The 20,457-nt window shown below is 41.4% G+C and overlaps 1 protein-coding gene across 5 annotated transcripts in view; it reads right to left on the bottom strand.

Annotated features, from left to right (window-relative positions):
- PLCB1 (phospholipase C beta 1) overlaps nucleotides 1-20,457 on the bottom strand; it is a 787,620-nt gene that overhangs the window by 137,965 nt on the left and 629,198 nt on the right. For all 5 annotated transcript variants that reach the window (XM_030821960.1, XM_003252590.4, XM_003252589.3 and 2 more), the window contains one exon: nucleotides 13,890-14,070. In XM_030821960.1, the coding sequence (XP_030677820.1) occupies nucleotides 13,890-14,070 (181 nt within the window). The remainder of the gene's footprint in view (nucleotides 1-13,889; nucleotides 14,071-20,457) is intronic.

The raw sequence follows: 20,457 nt of genomic DNA, 5'->3' as shown, positions 1-20,457 counted from the left end.
CCTCAAACAACAGAATCTATAGTTAGAAAATCTGTGATGGATGTTTCACAATAGTTAAAGTTGTCAGACATCTAACATTGGCAATGAGGACAATTTAGAACCATCATATTATCTAGGCTTATGGGTTTTAACATGAAATTCTTCTTATTATCTCTTTTTAATTAAACAATTCATTAGATTGTTGTGGCAGTTACTATAGCCCAGCTCAGTGCGAAGACAACTTACAGTGTAGACCTGGTTCCAATCTCTACCCTATGACTTCTTAAAAGTGAAATTTGGGGCAAGACCCTACATTTTCAGAACCTACATTTTCTCAGTTAATCACTATCTTTATGTCTTGGAGGTACTGTGAAGGTCAAAATAAAAATAAGTATGACACAAATGTAAGTTATAATCAACAGCAAGTTATAATTCTTGGCTCACAACTATCATTCATTGTCGAATTGCTTTGAGGATGACATGAGTTTCCCATCTTAGAAGTTGACATTTATGTTCTTGCGTGGGTAATTTCCAGTAGATATAAAGAACATCAGAAATTCTCTTTGTGCTTTCATTGAACTGTCACTACATCACTGTGAACACAAGTATTTATTGTCATACATCTATTATCAAATCAAGCCCCAAGGAGGCATCAATTGTGTTTTTGTATCCTTGGTACTCTGCACAATTCCTAATATTCACTTGATGCCCAGTAAGTGTTTGCCAGTTACATAAAGGTAATTCTGCCTGCTAATCTTTTCCTTTTTTCCTCATGAGGAACCTGGAGAACCTTCTGCAAGGTTTTCAGGTGGCTGTAGCAATTGGACTCAACCCTTCTTACTGGAGCACCATAGATGGTGTGGACATCCTCTGAAAGCTCCCACTGCTTTTCCTATAGATGGAGATTCTCTTTCCCAAAAACATATAATGCAAGCTAAGTTGACTAGTCTTGTACAAGTGGTAGCTGTAATAGTGACAAGACAAATCATAATACCACAAACTTTTGAGACAGCCAAGTATAAGGGGGTCCCCGGAAAAACTCCAACGGGCCTGCTCACCGGGAGGAATGCACACTGAGGTGGAGCCACAGAAATCCACCCCATTTGCAGCAGGGAGGAGCCTGGCCACTCCTCTTCCTGGGTGGAACTTGGAATTCAATCTGCAAGGTGGGAAGCACACTAGCAGGGACTCCAGCCTTGCGGAGAGAACCTGTTTCCCTCTTTTCCTTTTCACACAATAAAACCCTGTCCTCCTCGCTCTTCAAATTGTCTTCAAGCCTAACTTTTTGTGGCCATGTGACAAGGACCCCGTCTTTAGCTGAGCTAAGGATAGGGTCCTACAACACTTTAACTGATAATTTCTATATGTCAGGCATAGTTTTAAAAGATTCACATGTGGCTAGGCACGGTGGCTCACACTTTAATTCCAGCACTTTGGGAGGCCGAGGCAGGTGGATCGCTTGAGGTCAGGAGTTTGAGACTAGCCTGGCCAACATGGTAAAACCCTGTCTCTACTAAAAATACAAAAAAAATTAGCCGGGTCTGGTGGCAGGCGCCTGTAATCCCAGCTACTTGGGAGGCTGAGGCAGGAGAATCATTTGAACCCAGGAGGTAGAGGCTGCAGTGAGCCGAGATTGCACCACTGCACTCCAGCAACTCTGGGCACACTCTAGGCAACAAGAGCAAAACTCCATCTCAAAAAAACAAAAGATTCACATGTATTTATTTAATTCTGAGAACTGCCCTATGCAGTTGGTGTTATTATTTTTGTTTTACATAAGAACACGCTGACACACCTGGCTCAAGTTCCGGGCCCAGGGCCCCAGAGCTGGTAAGTGGCTGAGATGGGTACAAACCCAGACAAATAAGGTTGCATGGCTTGCAAGAGAATTACAATATGGAATCCACATTCATTTAAAATTATCATGAAATTTGATGCATTCATCTGTGAAGTGGATTAAATCTGAACAAATATTAACTAGGACTTGGGCCAGCAGAAAGCCTATTTGATCATTCAAAAGGGATTGCCTAATCATGATTATCACAGTTAAAGAAATCATGAGGCATTACTTTGTAGTCATGCCATTTATCAAGCTGTCTAGATGTAAAATTCCAATGTGCAAAGACTCTGGCCATTTCCTTGGGGTCTCCTGCAATGCCTCTATTTAGCTGAAAGTGTCCTCTCACTAGCACCTTCCCTTCCCTAGAGGGCTTTTCTCCTCTTCCAATCACTTGAAGGAGTTACAGAGAGTTATCCAGGGATCACCTTCCTTGGCTGCAACATCAGAATCACGTGGGGGAACTTCTTACAAATACAGATTCCAGGACCTATGGACTCCAAATGTCTAGGGGTAGGGCCTGGGAATCAATATTCTCAAAATCTCCCGAGGTGATTTGGATGCTTTGTGCCAGACTTGAAGTGGGAGGTTGTCTTGGTGGACCCTCCCTCATTCTACAAGCCACTGCTAAGTCTCCCAGCAACTCTTTTGAATTCAGTAACAATTATATTCCTGTTTCCATGTTCTCATCTCTATCATTCCCCTGACTTCAGAATATTTTCTTGATTACGCCAGCATCTGCTCACTGCTCACATGTACTGTTTTCCTTCCACCTACTGCCCTCATCCTTAGCAGCATCGGCATCTAGTCAATGATGAGACTAAGCTTGAGAACTCACAGACCTTCTCCCATTCAGTTCTGACTTTCACGTTGGTTTGGTGTCAGGCTCCACACCACTGTCAGTGCCGCACTCCCTCCAGGCTCCCCAGAAGTTCCCTGTCTGCTGTGTCCTCTTGCCTCCATCTTGGCTCCCATCACACCCCCTGCATTTGCCCTTTACCCCTTGTAGAACTAGTTCCCACCTCCTGTGGTCCCAGAACACACACTTATCTAAACTATTCGATTCAGCCACGATGCAATGAATATTTATTAAACACTTACTAAATAGCAGGCACTGTTCTAGAAACTCTGAGCTGATGACCTGGCTTTCTAGATCTTGCTACTCAAAGTGTGGTCCAGGTACCAGTGGCAAGAGCATCACCAGGGAGCACATTAGAAATGTAAGTTCACAGGCCCTACTCCAGATCAGCTAAGTCAGAATCTACATGGTCAACAAAATTCCCAGGAGATTTGAGTGCACATTAGAGTTTGAAAAGCATTGTCTAGGTGGTTGTGGAAGATGGAGACAATCTGGAAGAAACCATTTCAATTTCTCTCTGCCCCTTCCCTTTCTAAGACAGCCTTAGGTGATTCTCCCCTTTGACTGCCCAGATAACTCTGGGCGTTGGCCCCCTAATTGGCTTTTCCTATAGGGTATCATTTACAGACATACCTTTTGTATGTAAATACCTTCTTATTGCTCCCACAAAGGGATGTCACCATTTCAACCTTCCATTCTTAATAAATGTTTAGAATCCCAGGCGCTATACAAAATAGGCACTGAAAAAAATGATTGTGGATGAAATCTTCTAAGTTTCAAAACTACACTGGACCCAACCTCAGTGATAGCTATGAAAGCTCACATTCAAGCCACAGGCTGCCTTATTGGAAATACTTTTAAAATTATATAGGTTTGGTGTTTAACAAGCTAAATTTTGTTCCTTTAGGAAAAAGCATCTTAATGTGAAATCCAGGTGAATTTTTTAAACTGAGGCTTTTGCATGCAATTAAATGAAAATGGTGCTTCCCTAGAATCCCAAGGAGTATATGTTTTAAAAGGATATCTCTGTTTAATATGTAAAATATGTAAATATCCTACTGTGCTCAGTTCACCTTCATCTCCCCCATAGTGCCTTACTACACAGCCCCACCTCTGCTCATCTCAGCTTTTTTTTTTGAGACACAGTATCACTCTGTTGCCCAGGCTTCAGTGCAGTGGTGCAATCTCGGCTCACCTCAACCTCCACTTCCTGGGTTCAAGGGATTGTCGTGCCTTAGCCTCCCGAATAGCTGGGATTCCAGGCGTGTGCCACCATACCCAGCTAATTTTTGTAATTTTAGTAGAGACAGGGTTTCACCATGTTGCCCAGGCTGGTCTCAAACTCCTGACCTCATGTGATCTGCCCTTCTCAGTCTCCCAGAGTGCTGGGATTACAGTTGTGAGCCACCGAGCCCAACCTCAGCTATTTTTTAGAAGACCCTCACTATTACTGAAATTCTGCCCATATGGCATTTACCATTTTTATTTAAATTTTGTCTACTGAAGCTCCAGGAGACAGAATAATTAATATTATGATTTTGTTAATATTAAATAGTATGCCACTGCTGTCCAACTCACATTAAATTGGCAATGGGATTTTATACGGGCATCAATAATTTAATCTCTTTTTTATGCTACAAAAAGAGGATTTGAGGTACACTGTAGTTTTCTCTACCCAATACTAACTACTTCTCCAGGAAGAACTTCCTCTGCTTTCTGAGAATGGCCTCTCCCACATGCTTCCCTTGGGAGCTGCTGTATTTTTTACCCTCCATCTCTTGGTCAAGGTAATTGGTCCAGGAGAGGCATTAATCCAAGTTGGGTCAGTCATACTCTGACTTCTGGTTACAGGCTTGGTCATCATAGGACCCAAACAAGGTTTTCCCCAAGATTTTTCCTACATGTCAATGGAGAAATAAAACTCAGAAGAGATCAGTGCCTGTCTTTTTTGTTTTTTTTTTTTTTTGAGACGGAGTCTTGCTCTGTCGCCCAGGCTGGAGTGCAGTGGCACGATCTCAGCTCACTGCAAGCTCCGCCTCCCGGGTTCACGCCATTCTCCTGCCTCAGCCTCCCGAGTAGCTGGGACTACAGGCGCCCGCCACCACGCCCGGCTAATTTTTTATATTTTTAGTAGAGACGGGGTTTCACCGTGGTCTCGATCTCCTGACCTCGTGATCCGCCTGCCTCGGCCTCCCAAAGTGCTGGGATTACAAGCGTGAGCCACCGCGCCCGGCTGTGCCTGTATTTTCTATCAAGGGGAAGTCTGTCTGCCACTTTGGAAAAGAATAACACTAATATGCAGAGAAAAGCAGGGGCAGAGTTTGGACAGCCCCCTTTTTTATGTGATATACCTTTTGTACTTTTCTAGTATATACCCTTCTGGCCTAAGTTAGTCCAGCATGGAATTCTGTGGCTTGCAATCAAAAGAATAAGGACAAAATAAAAACAAACAAAAACAGAAATAAAACAACTCTGCTTAATCTCTAAACAAGATAAACTTCTGTGTTTTGGGCTCAAAGTTCTTACTGCATAAGATGTGAAAATAGTACCCAGAAGAGTGATTTTTCATAAAATTGTTGAAGTGCTTTTTGACTAACCTAAAGGCAAGGTATACCAACTTTTGGTGTATTTATCAGCAGGCTGCCTCTGTTCAAAGAGCCATTCAATCATTTATTAGTCACAAAACTCTGAAAGTAAACTGACTATCAAAGGTAGAGAAGAAGCAAAAATTCACTTGGACTTCCTAGGAAATAAATTAAGAGGGTATGTGGTAAACTGAATGGTAGTAAACAACATTTAATTTTCATTTTTGGTATTTTTTTTTTCTGTCCCAAAGGAACAGACACATTTCAATTACTTTGCTGGTTTGTTTGCCATTCATGATAACTCTCCCAGCTCAATGTTCCAAACCTTTTAAGGAGTTAAAAGAAAGGCCCTGGGGAATAAAACTTCACACTTGTTCTCAACTCTGCTACATTTCACTTGGTTTAGTCATTTGAGGGCAAAGCAAATGGTTTCCACGGAGAAGAATAATTTCTCGACTCTAACTCAAAAGGGATAAAAAATATGTGGACAGAAATTTGTATGTTTGGAGTCTCTTCTAAGAAGGATAATCTTGGAACACAGGCAAAAAGCCGAGTCTAGAATATTCATACTTTAGGCTCAACACATCTTCCTTTCCCTTCCACTAATGTCTAAAGAAGATGCCTCTTTCTTTCCTGTTAGTCAAAGCATTTACTCTGGATTTTCACCATACATTGTTTTTCTTCTACAAGAAATTAATTTACAAAACATCCAAACTAAGTAATGATCTACACAGCAAGCACATCACTGACAATTTGAAAACAAGGTAGTGGCAGGAGGATCCCTCGAAGCCAGGAGTTTGAGACCGACCTGGGCAATACAGTGAGACCTGTCTCTTAAAAAATAGAGAAAATTAGCTGGGCATGGTGGTGCATGCCTGTAGTCCCAGCTACTTGGGAGGCTGAGGTAGGAGGACCACTAGAGCCCAGGAGATGGAGCTGCAGTGCAGTCTTTGTACCACTGCCCTCCAGCCTGGGCAACAAAGCTAGACTTGGTCTCTAAAAAAACAAAAACAAAAGCAAAAACAAGGAAGATGTTTACATGGGAGTGTGACCTGACCATTCATTCAAAGAATATTTACCTACTATGTGCCAGTACTATGCTAGTATTGATGGTCCAACCTTTCTCTGTGAGAAGACAGAGAGGGCCCTGTCCACCCAGAGTTACAATCTCTACTAACTCCCTTCTCTTTTCGGAAGGAGAAAGTCTTGGACAAAAAGGGCAAGCATCTTGATCATTCTATGGGATATTCTTTCACACCTATAAAACTATTATTTTTAAAATTTCCATAGCTAAATAGAACTTATATTAAAATAGCTGCTTATTTGAGTCTCAATGTTATAATAATCTTTGAAATTTTTTTTCCTTGCTGAGCAAAGAAAAAATGAATGTGAAAGTCTGACCAAGGCTTCTATTCAATGTGGAGTTGCCACCTGATATGGTTTGGCTCTGTGACCCCACCCAAATCTCATCTTGTAGCTCCCATAATTCCCATGTGTTGTGGGAGGGACCTGGTGGGAGTTGATTGAATTATGGGGGTGGGTCTTTCCTGTGCTGTTCTTGTGATAGCGAATAAGTCTCACAAGATCTGATAGTATTATAATGGGGAGCTTCCCTGCACAAGCTCTCTTTGCCTGCTGCCATCCACGTCAGATGTGACTTGCTCCTCCTTGCTTTCCGCCATGATTGTGAGGCCTCCCCAGCCATGTGAAACTATGAGTTCAATTAAAACTCATAGTTTGGGTAGAAATTGCCCAGTCTTGGGTATGTCTTTATCAGCAGTGTGAAAATGGACTAATACACCACCTCGAGTAGAGAACTAGATAAATAAATTAAGCTACATTCATACAATAAAGTAATATGAAGCCATGAAAAAGCATTAAAAAGCATGACATGAAAAATCACCATGACATAATACTAAGTAAAAGAAGCAAATTGAAAACTATATGGACTTGGATCTTTGTATGTGTGTGTTTGTGTGTGTGTGTGAATCCCATTAGGGTAATAATCAGGAAAGTTGACAAAAATGTTGACAGTTATTTTATTTCACATTTCACTACTAAAATATTTTGCTTATTTGTCATTTCTTGTTTAGTAGAAAATGCAACATTTTTTGGGAAAGCTAAATTATTTGTTTTTCAAAAAAAAAAATGACCCTATGTAAAGTCCGAATATCAGAGGAAGACAGATAGCACTACCACAACTGACAGTGGGGATACTTCCTGACACTGCAATTACTCCTGGCACATATTCTTCATGTAGGCAACCACAGAAAGGAGAACATTCAAGTGAGTCTCCCAGATAGCTGGGAGAGCACATGGTGCTTGTAGAAATCATTCAAAGAGAGACAATGAGTTCCCTCAAGCTGTAGCAGGATATAAAAAACTGTAATACATATTTATATTTGAAGTGTGTATAGATTTCCTAGTCAATTCAGGTATTGTACAGAAAAAGGCTTTCATTAAAAACAATATTTTAGGTGCATTATCTTGTTGTTCCTCCTTACAGTTTCATGAGGTAAGAGATATTTTTATCTCCATTGAACAGGTGAGAAAATTGACTTTCAGGTGGTCATGCAGTGACTCGGTGGAGGAACAGTGGCCTGAAATGAGGATATATGACCCTAGACCCCCAACTCAACACCATTCACATCCTGATGGGCCTGTCTATTCATAGCTGATCAGTATCTGCCCAGAGCTTGCAGTCTGAAACACAACTTTTTAACTTTCTGGGGCTGAACTCAGTTTGATGGTACTAAGGTTGGTTTGGGGTCCTGGAATGATTGCTGGTGCGACAGACACGAGGATTGTAAGAAGAACGTGAGCCATTAAGGTTGATGTAAAGAAAGAGGTGAATGGATATGATTAGAACATGTGGGAGATATGGGAAAGGGGAGAAAAGACAGGAAGCAAAGCAAAGTGAAGCAAAGCAAGGCTCTGCAGAGGATAACGCATATGGTGACTGCGAAAGAAATGAGGAAATCTCTTTGTGAAGCCGCTAAAAAGGAGGAAGAAGAAAGAAGACAAAATGGTGGGTCAAGCACATCTGTGGCTGAGAAGCAAAAACTCCTTAACATTACCACAAAATCCCTGCTCACTGGGTTGTGGGTGTTTAGTAGAATGCGATGCTAGAGCTGAATACCCAGAGTGATTGGGGACCCTCAGGTAAATCCCTAAGAATTTCCACCCCTCACCAAAGTCACTTTCAAAATTAAAACCTTACCCTAATGGTATAGACGAAACACAGGTTTAACCAGTGGCAGTTGATGAAAAACAGATAAATGAATTAGAACAGATTCCCCACCCTGTAGTTCTTCTCTGGAGCAAGTGTCCTTACCTGGGGTTTACAGACCCCCAAGCTGTTCATTGAGAGATATCATGGAGCACAAGCACTTGAATGGGGTGGAGGAACTTCCATCTTTATTTTCACTCACTTCCAACTAAAGCAACCAGTACCTTCTACTGTGGATGTAGGGAGGGAACCACAGGGGTGATTTCCACAGGAACTATGACTTCGCCACCAACAGATAATACACTCAACTTGATGACCAAGCTGTAAAGAGCTCACTGTATTTCCCATTTCAAATAACAGAAATTGTAGGCTTACTCTAAAATGCATTTGGAGCAATGATACACACTCTAAAACTGTTTCTTCAACTTGACCATATAACAAGTCATCTGGGAATCCTATTAAAATGCAAATTTTGACTTAACAGGTCTGAAGTGGGGCCTGAGACTCTGCATGTCTAACACACTCCTAGGTGATTCAGGGCCCACACTTCACACTTTGAGTAGACAGACTGTAGAGTTATTTAGATGTAGAGCTCTAGGGACACAGATCCCTTTTTTTTTCTTTTTTTTTTTTTTTGCACAGAAGTAGAGTCTACAGAGCTTGGTGTGCATTTTACATCTCCTACGATGATATGAACAATTACATGAAAAACATCCTCTAGGTGCTTATCAATTGATAGAGTTAGGCAAATAGTTACATCTGTGCTTTCATATCCATTTTTTCCTGCTTTTGTTATTTCATTTCTTAGTACTGTTTATTATACACACCCCCTGCGTGTGTGTGGTGACCGTGTTTTATTTATTTTCATCTCCAGTGTCTATCAGAATGTTGTGCAAATATTAAGTTTTCAATAAACATTTGACAGGGAGTTTATGGATGCCATGCTTTCTTTCTTAATTCTTGAACTGTGGATGTGGCATTTGAAATGCATAATCCTTCACCAAAGCACGTTGGTATTTAATCCCCAAAGCAATTTTGGGAGATGAAATACTGTCGGCTTAATTTTCCTCATCACCCAAATACTTCTTTTAACCTGGGGCTTACTTCTTTTTTAATTACACTTTGGTTTGTCTAATTTAGCCTGGGAGGCCTGTTCATTATTTAGAACCACCAGCAAAGATAGAACTAACACTTCTGGGTGCCTTTTAGTCAAAAGATTTCCTGACAGAACAATCTCTGATTATTACAAATGGAGCCAGTAGGAAGCTTTGGCACACACGTCACAGCTAAAGGCAGGTAGTAAAAATTGTAAATGCTCCCAAATGGCCATAAAATAAACATTGTGTGGTTCTAATTCCAAGATATTCAGGCTTTAGCCTTCCTAACAAGGCCAGGATAGGGTGTGTGTAACAGGCACTGGGGCTTTATCTGAAACCCAAATCCACAATCACAGTGGTGCAGGGGTGAGCACTTTGAGTGAGTGGCTTACATTTGGCTTGGGCATGTATTTATGTCCCTCTGAACAGTCTTCAAAACTTTTACAACGTGTACTCACATTCCTTCTTAGGAAGAAGGAAGTGGAAGGGCATATGGTAGAGTTGCCACCTCTAGTAGGATTTCTACCACCTCCCTAGCTCCTCAAGTGCAATTTTCCCACCTACAAGCTCAGCTGGTTTTCCCCAATTCCCAACGAACCTTCTCCTCCAGGAGAAAAGCTCCTGAGCTGCTTTCCACACCCTCATCAGTGGGATTCCATATGGTGCCTCGTGCTCAGTCATTGTTCCTGGGATGTTTAGGTTTTGCATGACTTTCTTGTGACTTCGGCACCCTATTTCTGCAGCTCAAATCTCCCCAAGAGGCCTTCTTGGGATGTTTTGGCTTCTGTTTTCATCTGTACTCTGAATTCCTCTTTCGGGAATCTCCCGTGAGTATTAGGCTTCCCTCTCACTCTGCCACCTCTCTTCTGAATTGACATGTGTCTTTCCTTGGGGAATGGTCTTGCCCAAGGGTTGGGGCCCTGGGGAAACTCCAGATGATTATAGTCGGTGATATGGTTTGGCTGTGTCCTACCCAAATCTCATCTTGAATTCCCACATGTTGTGGGTGGGACCTGGTGGGAGGTAACCGAATCATGGGGGCAAGTCTTTCCCATGCTGTTTTCATGATAGTGAATCTCAGGAGATCTGATGGTTTTAAAATGAGAAATTTCCCTGCACAAGCACTCTTTCTTTGCCTGCTGCCATCCATGTAAGATGTGACTTGTCTTCTGCCATGACTGTGAGGCTTCTCCAGTCACGGTGAAGTTTAAGTCCAATTAAACCTCCTTCAAATTGCCCAGTCTTAGGTATGTCTTTATTAGAAGCATGAAAATGGACTAATACTGGGGTGTCCAGACTTCCTTTTTTTTTTTTTTTGAGATGGAGTCTTGCTCTGTCACCCAGGCTGAAGTGTAATGGCGTGATCTCGGCTCACTGCAACCTCCACCTCCTGGGTTCAAGTGATTCTTGTACCTCAGCCTCCAGAGTAGCTGGGATTACAGGCACCCACCACCATGCCTGGCTAATTTTTGTATTTTTAGTAGAGACAGGGTTTCACTATGTTTCCCAGGCTGGTCTTGAACTCCTGAACTCAGGTGATCCACCTGCCTTAGCATCCCAAAGTGCTGGGATTACAGGTGTGAGCCACCGCACCCAGCTGGGATGTCCAGACTTCTAAGCAACATTCAACCTGTTAGTAAACTTGAGTCATCTGCTGGAGACCCCAGGACTCCTTAATCCCTTGGGCTGCTGTTGGCCTGAACTTTGGGACGGCTGTTTCCTAGGAGACCACTTCCCATAATGTACTAGGAAGCACAGCCCCAGAGTGGTCCTTGTGGAAGTTTCTTCAGATCACATCAATCCTCTGCTCAAAAGCTTCCAACAGCTCCCACCTCACTCCTAGTGAAGACACAGAGGCCTAAAGACCCCAAAAGATCTGTCTCCCACCTCAAAAGTCCCATCTCTCTGACCTGATGCCCTATAATCCTCTTCAGGCAGGGCCACCCTGCTGTTCCCCCAACGCTCAGGCCCATTTCCAGTTCAGAGTCTCTGCATGCCAATCCTTCTGCCTGGAGGAATCCTCCTCCCTGTGTTGGCTATTGTCAGTTCTTCACCTCTTAACTCAGATGTTGCCTTCTGCATAAACCTTTCTCTGCCTACTCTATTTAAAGTTGCCAAGCATACTCATCATCCTTCCCCAAACTGCCCCTCCTTATTCCCCCATTTCTGTTACTGTTTTTCTCCTAAGCCCTTATTACTACCTAACATACTACATATTTTACCAACTTATTTTATGATCTGACTCATCCTTCTACAATATAAGCTCCATAAAGCCTAGGATTGTTATTTTTATTTACTACTGTTTAAAAATATTTAACAAGCAGGTGTCTAATAAGCATTTGTTTCAAGGAATGAATGAATGGCTGAATGCCTAATTTATTAGTATTTCTTTTTAAGGTGATGAAAATGCTCTAAAATTGATTCTGGTGGTGGTTGTACGTATCTATGAATATACAAAAACCATTGAACTGCACACTTTAAAATGAGTGAATTGTATGATATGGGAAATAAAGCTGTTTAAAGAGAGACAGGCATGGCATTCCAGGTATCATAATGAAGAAGTTTGCTGTGTGTTCTCTGTGTGAGCAGGACACCAGTGCAACTCCCTTCATTATGATGACATTGGCTTGAAACCTGAATTAGCAGAGGCATCTACACAATGGTTATAAACTAGGGGCTCTAGAACCCGAGGACCAAGGTTCAAATCCCAACTGCACCACCTTCTAGTTGTCGAACCTTGGAAAAGTCACTAAATTTTGCTATATACATTTTTTATCTGCAAAATGGGGCTGACAATAGTACCAAACTCTAATGGTTATTGTGAAAATTAAATAAGCTGTTTCCTGTAAATGACTCAGCACAGAATATAGCCCCATGGTGAGTGTTTGGTATACGGCCACTATTTTAATTTTTGTTATGTTCTGGAGTACTGGGGATGAGTTGCTGGAGAAAGTCAGATGGCAGTGGTTGTAGCCGGGTCTCAAAGCCATTATTGCCCGTTAAAATTTACTTTGACTTTCTCAGGTCTGTCAAGGCAATCCCTCCCTATGCCCAATCCAACCCCTGCCCAGCCATTCTTTCACTGCTTTGATCTTATTTCAGTAGTTCACAAATAAGGCAACCCCTCGAAATCATGCGGGGCTTGTTAAAAAGCAAATCCTGAGCCTCACATTTAGGTATTGGGCAGTAGTTCTTGAAGTCTGGTCCTGGGATCAGAAATATGAAAACACCAGCCCTACGAGAGATCTATTGAAAACTTAAGGTAGGCCCTAAAAATCGCTTCTAACAAGTTCTCCAGGTGATTCTGATGCATGCTCAGGTTGAGAATAACTGGCCTAGTTAGAATTTGATTTTCAATAAGCAATTCATGTGATTTTGATCTACTCATTGCATACAGTCACTGGGGACTGTTGTACCAGAACAACAGAATTCCACGGAATCACCTATTACACAGTGATGGCTAAATCATCTATAGGCTTCCGACCTTACAAGCTGAAGCAGCTCAGAATTCTCTCATATGCACAGACCCTCAGCAAAGAAATGGACAGTTTATACAAATATCTCTTAAAACCCATTTCTTCTGAATACACTACCTTAATTTCTATCAATCTTACTTACTTCTTTGGTTTTGGCATAAGCTTGTTTTCAAGGATATTTTATTGCTAAATTTATTTAATCTATCTGTCACAAATATTTATTGTGTCCCTACTATGTATAAAGGAATCAACAAAAATGGGGAGAATGTCTCAATTCATGAGAAAACATTTTGGAAAATAAAACTGATTATTAATGGTGAGGATGGCATTTCCTTTCACAGGGAGCCTTATGAATTGGGAAGCCAACATTCTGTGTTGGCCATTTAGGTACTGACTTTTCTAAATATAGAAGAGTGGACTGTATAATTTTTAAAAAATTCTTACAAAGCCCAGTGCTACCAAAAAAAAAAAAAAGGGAAAATTTGTTTGCAACATGTTCTTAATTTCTTAAACAAAGATAAGTGTTTTCTATTTGCTTATGAGATTTCAAAGATTCCCAAAAGCAATTATAAACTTAACATAAGTTAGTGAAAAAAAAATGATAAAATATAGCCTTATTGGCAGAAGACAGAGAAGCTTGGTAAAGATGCTAAGATAGTGGGGCTTATAAAAATAATAGTGTGATGGATACCGTGTCACCTAAACAATCTCTCAAGTTGGTGCCAGTCACACCTGCCCTTGTCTCCTTTTAGTTATCCAAAAGTATCCAAAGTTTCCTATAAGAGAGTTCCAGTTGCACAAACATAAATCATGTTTCTCAGGCTTACCAGTTTAATGTGTTCTCGCTTCTGGTATTTTTCACTATAATACTGTTCTTGCCGAAGATTAAGCAGCTGCTGCTGTTGTTTGTCCTTCAAGTCTATTAACTTTTGGGTCATTTCAGCATCCAGGGCAGCGAGGTCTTGCTCAATCGTTGATGAACCATGATCAGGGCTGCTGGGTTCCGATCTGCAAAGACACAGAGCTTGACTCACAAAACAGACAGGCCATAACAAGGTGGAGGGAAGGTTATTCACCAGAGTTCCTCCTAGAGAAAGTTCTCTGTTCGGAAATACATATTTTCATAAGCCACTTGGGGTAGAGGGTGAGACCCCAAGGACAAGCTTAGCAACAGAGTGTCTCCAATCCCAGAGACTGAATGGAATTCATGGTGCTCTAGAGAGAGGCAGGGGCAGAAAGAAAAGCAGAGAGGCTGGGGGCCCTAGGCATGGCAGTGGTGAGAATCATAATCTCCCTTTGGGAAAAACAGTGTCTAATAAAAAATTTTCAGGTTTTAATCTTTTTTGTTATTTTAAAATGTGACAAATGTAATGGCATTCCCAGTTACCTTTCACATATGAAGACTTCAGTGGACGCTGCATTGAGTCGACTTTGTTAGAGGAAGCTAAAGATGTGCCCTATTTAGCATCAGAGGTGATGATTATAAATGGAGAGCACATGTAGATGCCGCGTGCAGATAACCCTCCTGGCTGACATCTGAGTTCTGTTTCTTAACAATTTTGTTGTTGTTGTTGAGACAGAGTCTTGCTCTGTTGCCCAAGCTGGAGTGCAGTGGCATGATCTCGGCTCACTGCAACCTCCACCTCCCACGTTTGAGTGATTCTCCTGCCTCAGCCCCCTGAGTAGCTGGAACTACAGGCATGTGCCACCATGCCTGGCTAATTTTTGTATTTTTAGTAGAGATGAGGTTTCACCATGTTGGCTAGCATGGTCTCAAACTCTTGACCTCAAGTGATTGGCCCGTCTCAGCCTCCCAGAGTGCTGGGATTACAGACGTGGGCCACTGTGCCCGGTATCTTCACAAGATTTTTAACAGCAAAGACACACAACGAAAGTAAAGCTCTTTGGAGGCTTCACCAACTTCACTGATATCTTTACCCAAACGGCACTTTCCACACAAAGCTTGCAAGGGGAAAGAGATGCGTTAGTTCATTCTAAAATATTTCGAATGCTTCCTCTGAGCAGCATGACTTTCTCTGCATTGTTCTTAGAGAATTATACTTAGAATTATACTTAGAGATACTTAGAAGGTTAGGATGAATGTCAAAATAAATTAAAGCAATTATCATTAACTTAATGGTGTGATTCCTTCCAATTTTGTACTCCGTATTATCGCCTGTAGGAAACAATGGAAAGAAAGACAGAGTATTGGGAACAGGGTACAAAGAGCAGGTATGCTCTTTTCATTTATATGGAATCCCTTCCCGAAAGACTACCTAAGATATTCAACACATCAGACTCTACCTCCATATTTTTCACCTGTGGTCTGATGGGCCGGGTAAAGTTTCTTAGAATCAGCTGTCCGTAATTCTGGTTGCATTTTCTTTGAATTGGGCCAGCATCAGTGGCATCACATGGAGAAGGGAGTTGGTTGAAGCTGGTGTTAGGATCAGATTTTGTCAAATAAGGGATGCAGAATTTTCTCAAGTTTCTTTTTGCATTTTTATGTGCAATGCCAAATGAGGACGGACATTCTATAAGGCTCCTCACTGCAGTGTTGAGGGAATCTTACCTCTTGGCATGACGCAGTTAACATTGAATTATCTTTTTTCTTTTTTTTTTTTTTTTGAGATGGAGTTTTGCTCTTGTAGCCTAGGCTAGCGTGTAATGGCACAATCTCAGCTCACCGCAACTTCCGCCTTCCAGGTTCAAGCGATTCTCCTGCCTCAGCCGCTGTAGCTGGGATTACAGGCATGCACCACCATGCCCAGCTAATTTTTATATTTTTAGTAGACAGGATTTCTCCATGTTGGTCAGGCTGGTCTCGAACTCCCGACCTCAGGTGATCTACCCACCTCAGCCTCCCAAAGTGCTGGGATTACAGGCGTGAGCCACTGTGCCCGGCCTGAATGATCTTATATAGCAGGAAGTCATTGTAGCCAGGGCATAAAGGCATTTCTTCAATCAGTTCCAACCACTCCAGCAGAGGCAGCTCTCATTGCTGACCATCCCCCTATGTGCTAGGCACACTCATATCTGAGTAAGTCGGTATACCCATCTCCAGCTTACATTTGAGGAAACCATGGCTCTGTGAGATAATTGGCCAAGGACACAGCATGAGGTGCAGTAGTGCAACTTGCCCAAGGTCAAAGATTACAGGGGCAGAAGGGCAACACCTGTGCCCTTAAGAGCAACACAGCATGAGTGCATGCCATGTCTGGACCAAAACTATTTTTGAATAACCTGTTCTTCACATTATGTAGAAAGCTCACTTGAGATGATGAATATTAAAGAAATTGGTGTGATTTATTCCAATTTTGTACTCTATATTATCATCTGTAGGAAACAGGGAAAAATAGAGTATTAGGAACAGGCCGGGCGTGGTAATGGCTCGCGCCTGTAATCCCAGCACTTTTAGGGGCCAAGGTGGGCAGATCCCTTGAACTCAGCAGATCAAAGTTAGCCTGGTGGTGAGACCCCATCTCTAAAAAAAAAAAAAAAAAAAAAATTAGCCGGGCCTAGTGGCATGCGACTGTAGTTCCAGCTACCCAGGAGTCTGTGGCAGGAGGATTGACTGAGCCCAGGAGGTCGAGACTGCAGTGAGCTGTGATCATGCCACTGCACTCCAGCCTGAGCAAAAGAGCAAGACCCTGTCAGAAGGAAGGAAGGAAGGAAGGAAGGAAGGAAGGAAGGAAGGAAGGAAGGAAGGAAGGAAGGAGTGATCTTTCACCAGCTTCAACCAACACCCTTCTCCATGTGATGCCACTGATGCTGGCCCAATTCAAAGAAAAGGCAACCAGAATTACGGACAGCTGATTCTAAGAAACTTTACCCGGCCCATCAGACCACAGATGAAAAATATGGAGGCAGAGTCTGATGTGTTGAATATCTTAGGTAGTCTTTTGGGAAGGGATTCCATATAAATGAAAAGAGCATACCTGCTCTTTGTACCCTGTTCCCAATACTCTGTCTTTCTTTCCATTGTTTCCTTTTTTATTGCATATCAAGAGAGATGGAAGACAGGTAGACATAATCAGACCCACTGGCTTTGCTACTTGAAGAAAAGCTCCTCATGACATATCTTTAGACACTATGTACTAAGGGATTTTTTGGTTTTGTTTTGTTTTGAAGGACAATACAAGAAAAAACAAGTGAACAACGTCTCTGCATCTTCTATACAAACAAAGTTGAATTTTGTTTTTATTTTACATTCTTTTTTAAAAAAGTGAAGTCTTAGATATCTGGTGTGTATTTTATAGTTATAACACATCTAACGAGCAATATTTCAAGGACTCAAGAGCCACTGGTAGGTAGCTAGTGGCTCCTGTATTGGGCAGCAGGTCTAGATAATTTATCCAAAGTCTAGGCATGTGTGTTGTTTCTCTTTCTATTTTCATGGGATTTTCACATACAAATCTTCTATGATGTTACCTTCAATATTCTACTGGAAGTTTGCAGGATATGACTTATAAGTAAATACAAAACTGAATAAACAAATACGTACAGTGAAAGGAAAATAAATCTTGGCGCCCCAAATCACTAAGCTAAAGGGAAAAGTCAAGCTAGGAATGGCTTAGGGCCAACCTGCCTGCCATTCTATTCAAAGTCATGCCTCTGCTCACTGAGATAAATGCATATCTGATTGTCTCCTTCGAACAGGCTAATCAGAAAGTCAGTAACAAACCTGCACATTGTGCACATGTACCCTAAAACTTAAAGTATAATAATAATAAAATTTAAAAAAAAAGAATGCAACCATTTGTCTCTTATCTACCTATGACCTGGAAACCCCCTTCCCATCTTCCTGCCTTTGCTGCGAGTTGTCCCGCCTTTCCAGATAGAATCAGTGTTCATCTTGCATAGGTTGAGTGACGTCTCATGTCTCCCTAGAATGTATAAAACCAAACTGCTCTGACCACCTTGGGCACATGTCATCTGGACCTCCTGAGGCTGTCACAGGCACACGTCCTGAACCTTGGAAAAATGAACTTACTAAATAAACTTGCTAAATTAACTGTCTCAGATTTTCGGGGTTCCTAGTACATATGACTAAAGTAGAAATTCAGGAGAAGTTTTAGGCCAAGCTTTGCTTGAACTGGCTGTGTAACTACAGGTAAATGGTAATACCTTTAGCTTTCAGCTTCCTCCTTGAAAAAGTGACAAATGTCACCTAGATGGCCTCTAAGGACGCTCCAGCCTTAAGAAATGATGATTTTGGCCGGGCGCAGTGGCTCAAGCCTGTAATCCCAGCACTTTGGGAGGCTGAGGTGGGCGGATCACGAGGTCAGGAGATCGAGACCATCCTGGCTAACACAGTGAAACCCCGTCTCTACTAAAAATACAAAAAATTAGCCGGGCGTGGTGGCGGGCGCCTGTAGTCCCAGCTACTCAGGAGGCTGAGGCAGGAGAATGGCGTGAACCCAGGAGGCGGAGCTTGCAGTGAGCCGAGATCGCACCACTGCACTCTAGCCTGGGTGACAGAGCGAGACTCCATCTCAAAAAAAAAAAAAAAAAAGAAATGATGATTTTATTACTTTTTAAAGCCCAAGTATTAGGTTTTGATAGTGCTTTCAATTTAAGCATGTGTTAAATCACATGTCACAATATAAATCTAAAAAATGCATCTTATCTCTATGACTTGGCATCAAAAGAAGACTATTCAGTAAAGGAAGGATGTAATAGTTTGTCTTATACTTTGCTCATTGACAGGTCACTTATATACTTACATAGTTTCAGGGTAATTTATAAAGTTTTCAGTTAAAGAATGAAATTTTATTTCTCAGTGGCAATTATTATCAGTCAAGCTTTTGAGATTATCTTTACAGAGAAAGCTGATGACAATGATTCCAAAAAAGTTTTGAGTAAATGTACAACCAATTCTACATAAGATTTCCTAGAGCTGTGAAGATTGTTGGATTATCTTTGGCAATACATTGTCCATTGGTTAGCCAACATATGAAAAATAGGCTATCTGATAAGAGTAATTTATATACTATAGTATAGAAAATTAAGTGGAACAATAATTTAAACTTAAAAGGCTTTTTTTCACTTCTCTTGATGCTACAATTCATTAAAATGCTATATATATATTGAAATAGAACTAAGGGATACTTTTGCTTTTGAAAGTTATAAATCTTCTAAACGATACACTTTTTTTAAAACCACAAATAACATTTTATTTTAAAAATAAAATGTTATTTTAAAATTTTTATTTTAAAAATGTTATGAGTTGATGTTTAAAGATACTTAAGAACAATGACTTACACAATGCTGTTAGTGCTCACTAAATAACTGAAATTAAAAATATTCTTGGCCAGGCGCGGTGGCTCATGCCTTGTAATCCCAGCACTTTGGGAGGCCGAGGCGGGCGGATCACAAGGTCAGGAGATCGAGACCATCCTGGCTAACCTGGTGAAACCCCGTCTCTACTAAAAATACAAAAAGAAAAATTAGCTGGGCATGGTGGCGGGCGCCTGTAGTCCCAGCTACTCGGGAGAGGCTGAGGCAGGAGAATGGCGTGAACCCGGGAGGCGGAGCTTGCAGTGAGCCGAGATCGCGCCACTGCACTCCAGCCTGGGTGACAGAGCGAGACTCCGTCTCAAAAAAAAAAAAAAAAAAAAAAAAAAATTCTTGACAGCTAAATAAGCCCTGAGGAAGACAAGAACTGTCTGTGACCTCAAAAGATAACAAAATTTAAATTCGCTGCATTTATTTTCATTTCCCTAATTATTCAACTTTGAAGAAAATATTTTTATGTAAAAATTAATGCTGTTGATTACAGAACTTCATGCTGCAGAACATTATTTATTGTCAAGAAGTTCATACTATATACCTGCAAAAGATATTCAAAGACATTTCAGGAATCTGAATTCAGAGGAGAAATCTCATAATATTTGGGATAGTTAATGAGGGAATTTATTTGGGTATAGTTATTTCACGCATCTGTTTGTTTTGTTGTGTAGAGACAGAAGATTGTAAGTATAGGGACCAGAAGCAGTCACAGGTCTACAGAGATGCAGATTCCAGATCTGCTATGTCATCCGACACAAGTAGTATCTCATGCCATGACCTCACTGTCACTATAGCCTTGTGTGTTGCATGTGCCCCTGGCCAGGTTACTTGGCCTCAATGAGTTTTAGGTCTTCTCTTATCCAGTGTGGGTGATGCCTATACCTACTTCACAGTGCTGCTGTGGGAAATATATGGAATAGTACATAGAAGTGATTAGCACATGTACTGGGTTAAATAACATCCCCGTAAACTTCAGGTGTTGCCCAGAACCTCAGCCTGTGATCTAATTTGGAAAGAGGTTGTTGCAAATGAAATAGAATGAGGTCACAGTGGATTAGGGTGGACCTGAATCTAATGCCTGGTGTCTGTCATTAGAAGAGGGAA

This window comes from Nomascus leucogenys, chromosome 11 (genome assembly GCF_006542625.1).
Source record: "Nomascus leucogenys isolate Asia chromosome 11, Asia_NLE_v1, whole genome shotgun sequence".
Taxonomy (NCBI): Eukaryota; Metazoa; Chordata; class Mammalia; order Primates; family Hylobatidae; genus Nomascus; species Nomascus leucogenys.
This window is presented reverse-complemented; position numbering and strand designations above follow the sequence as displayed.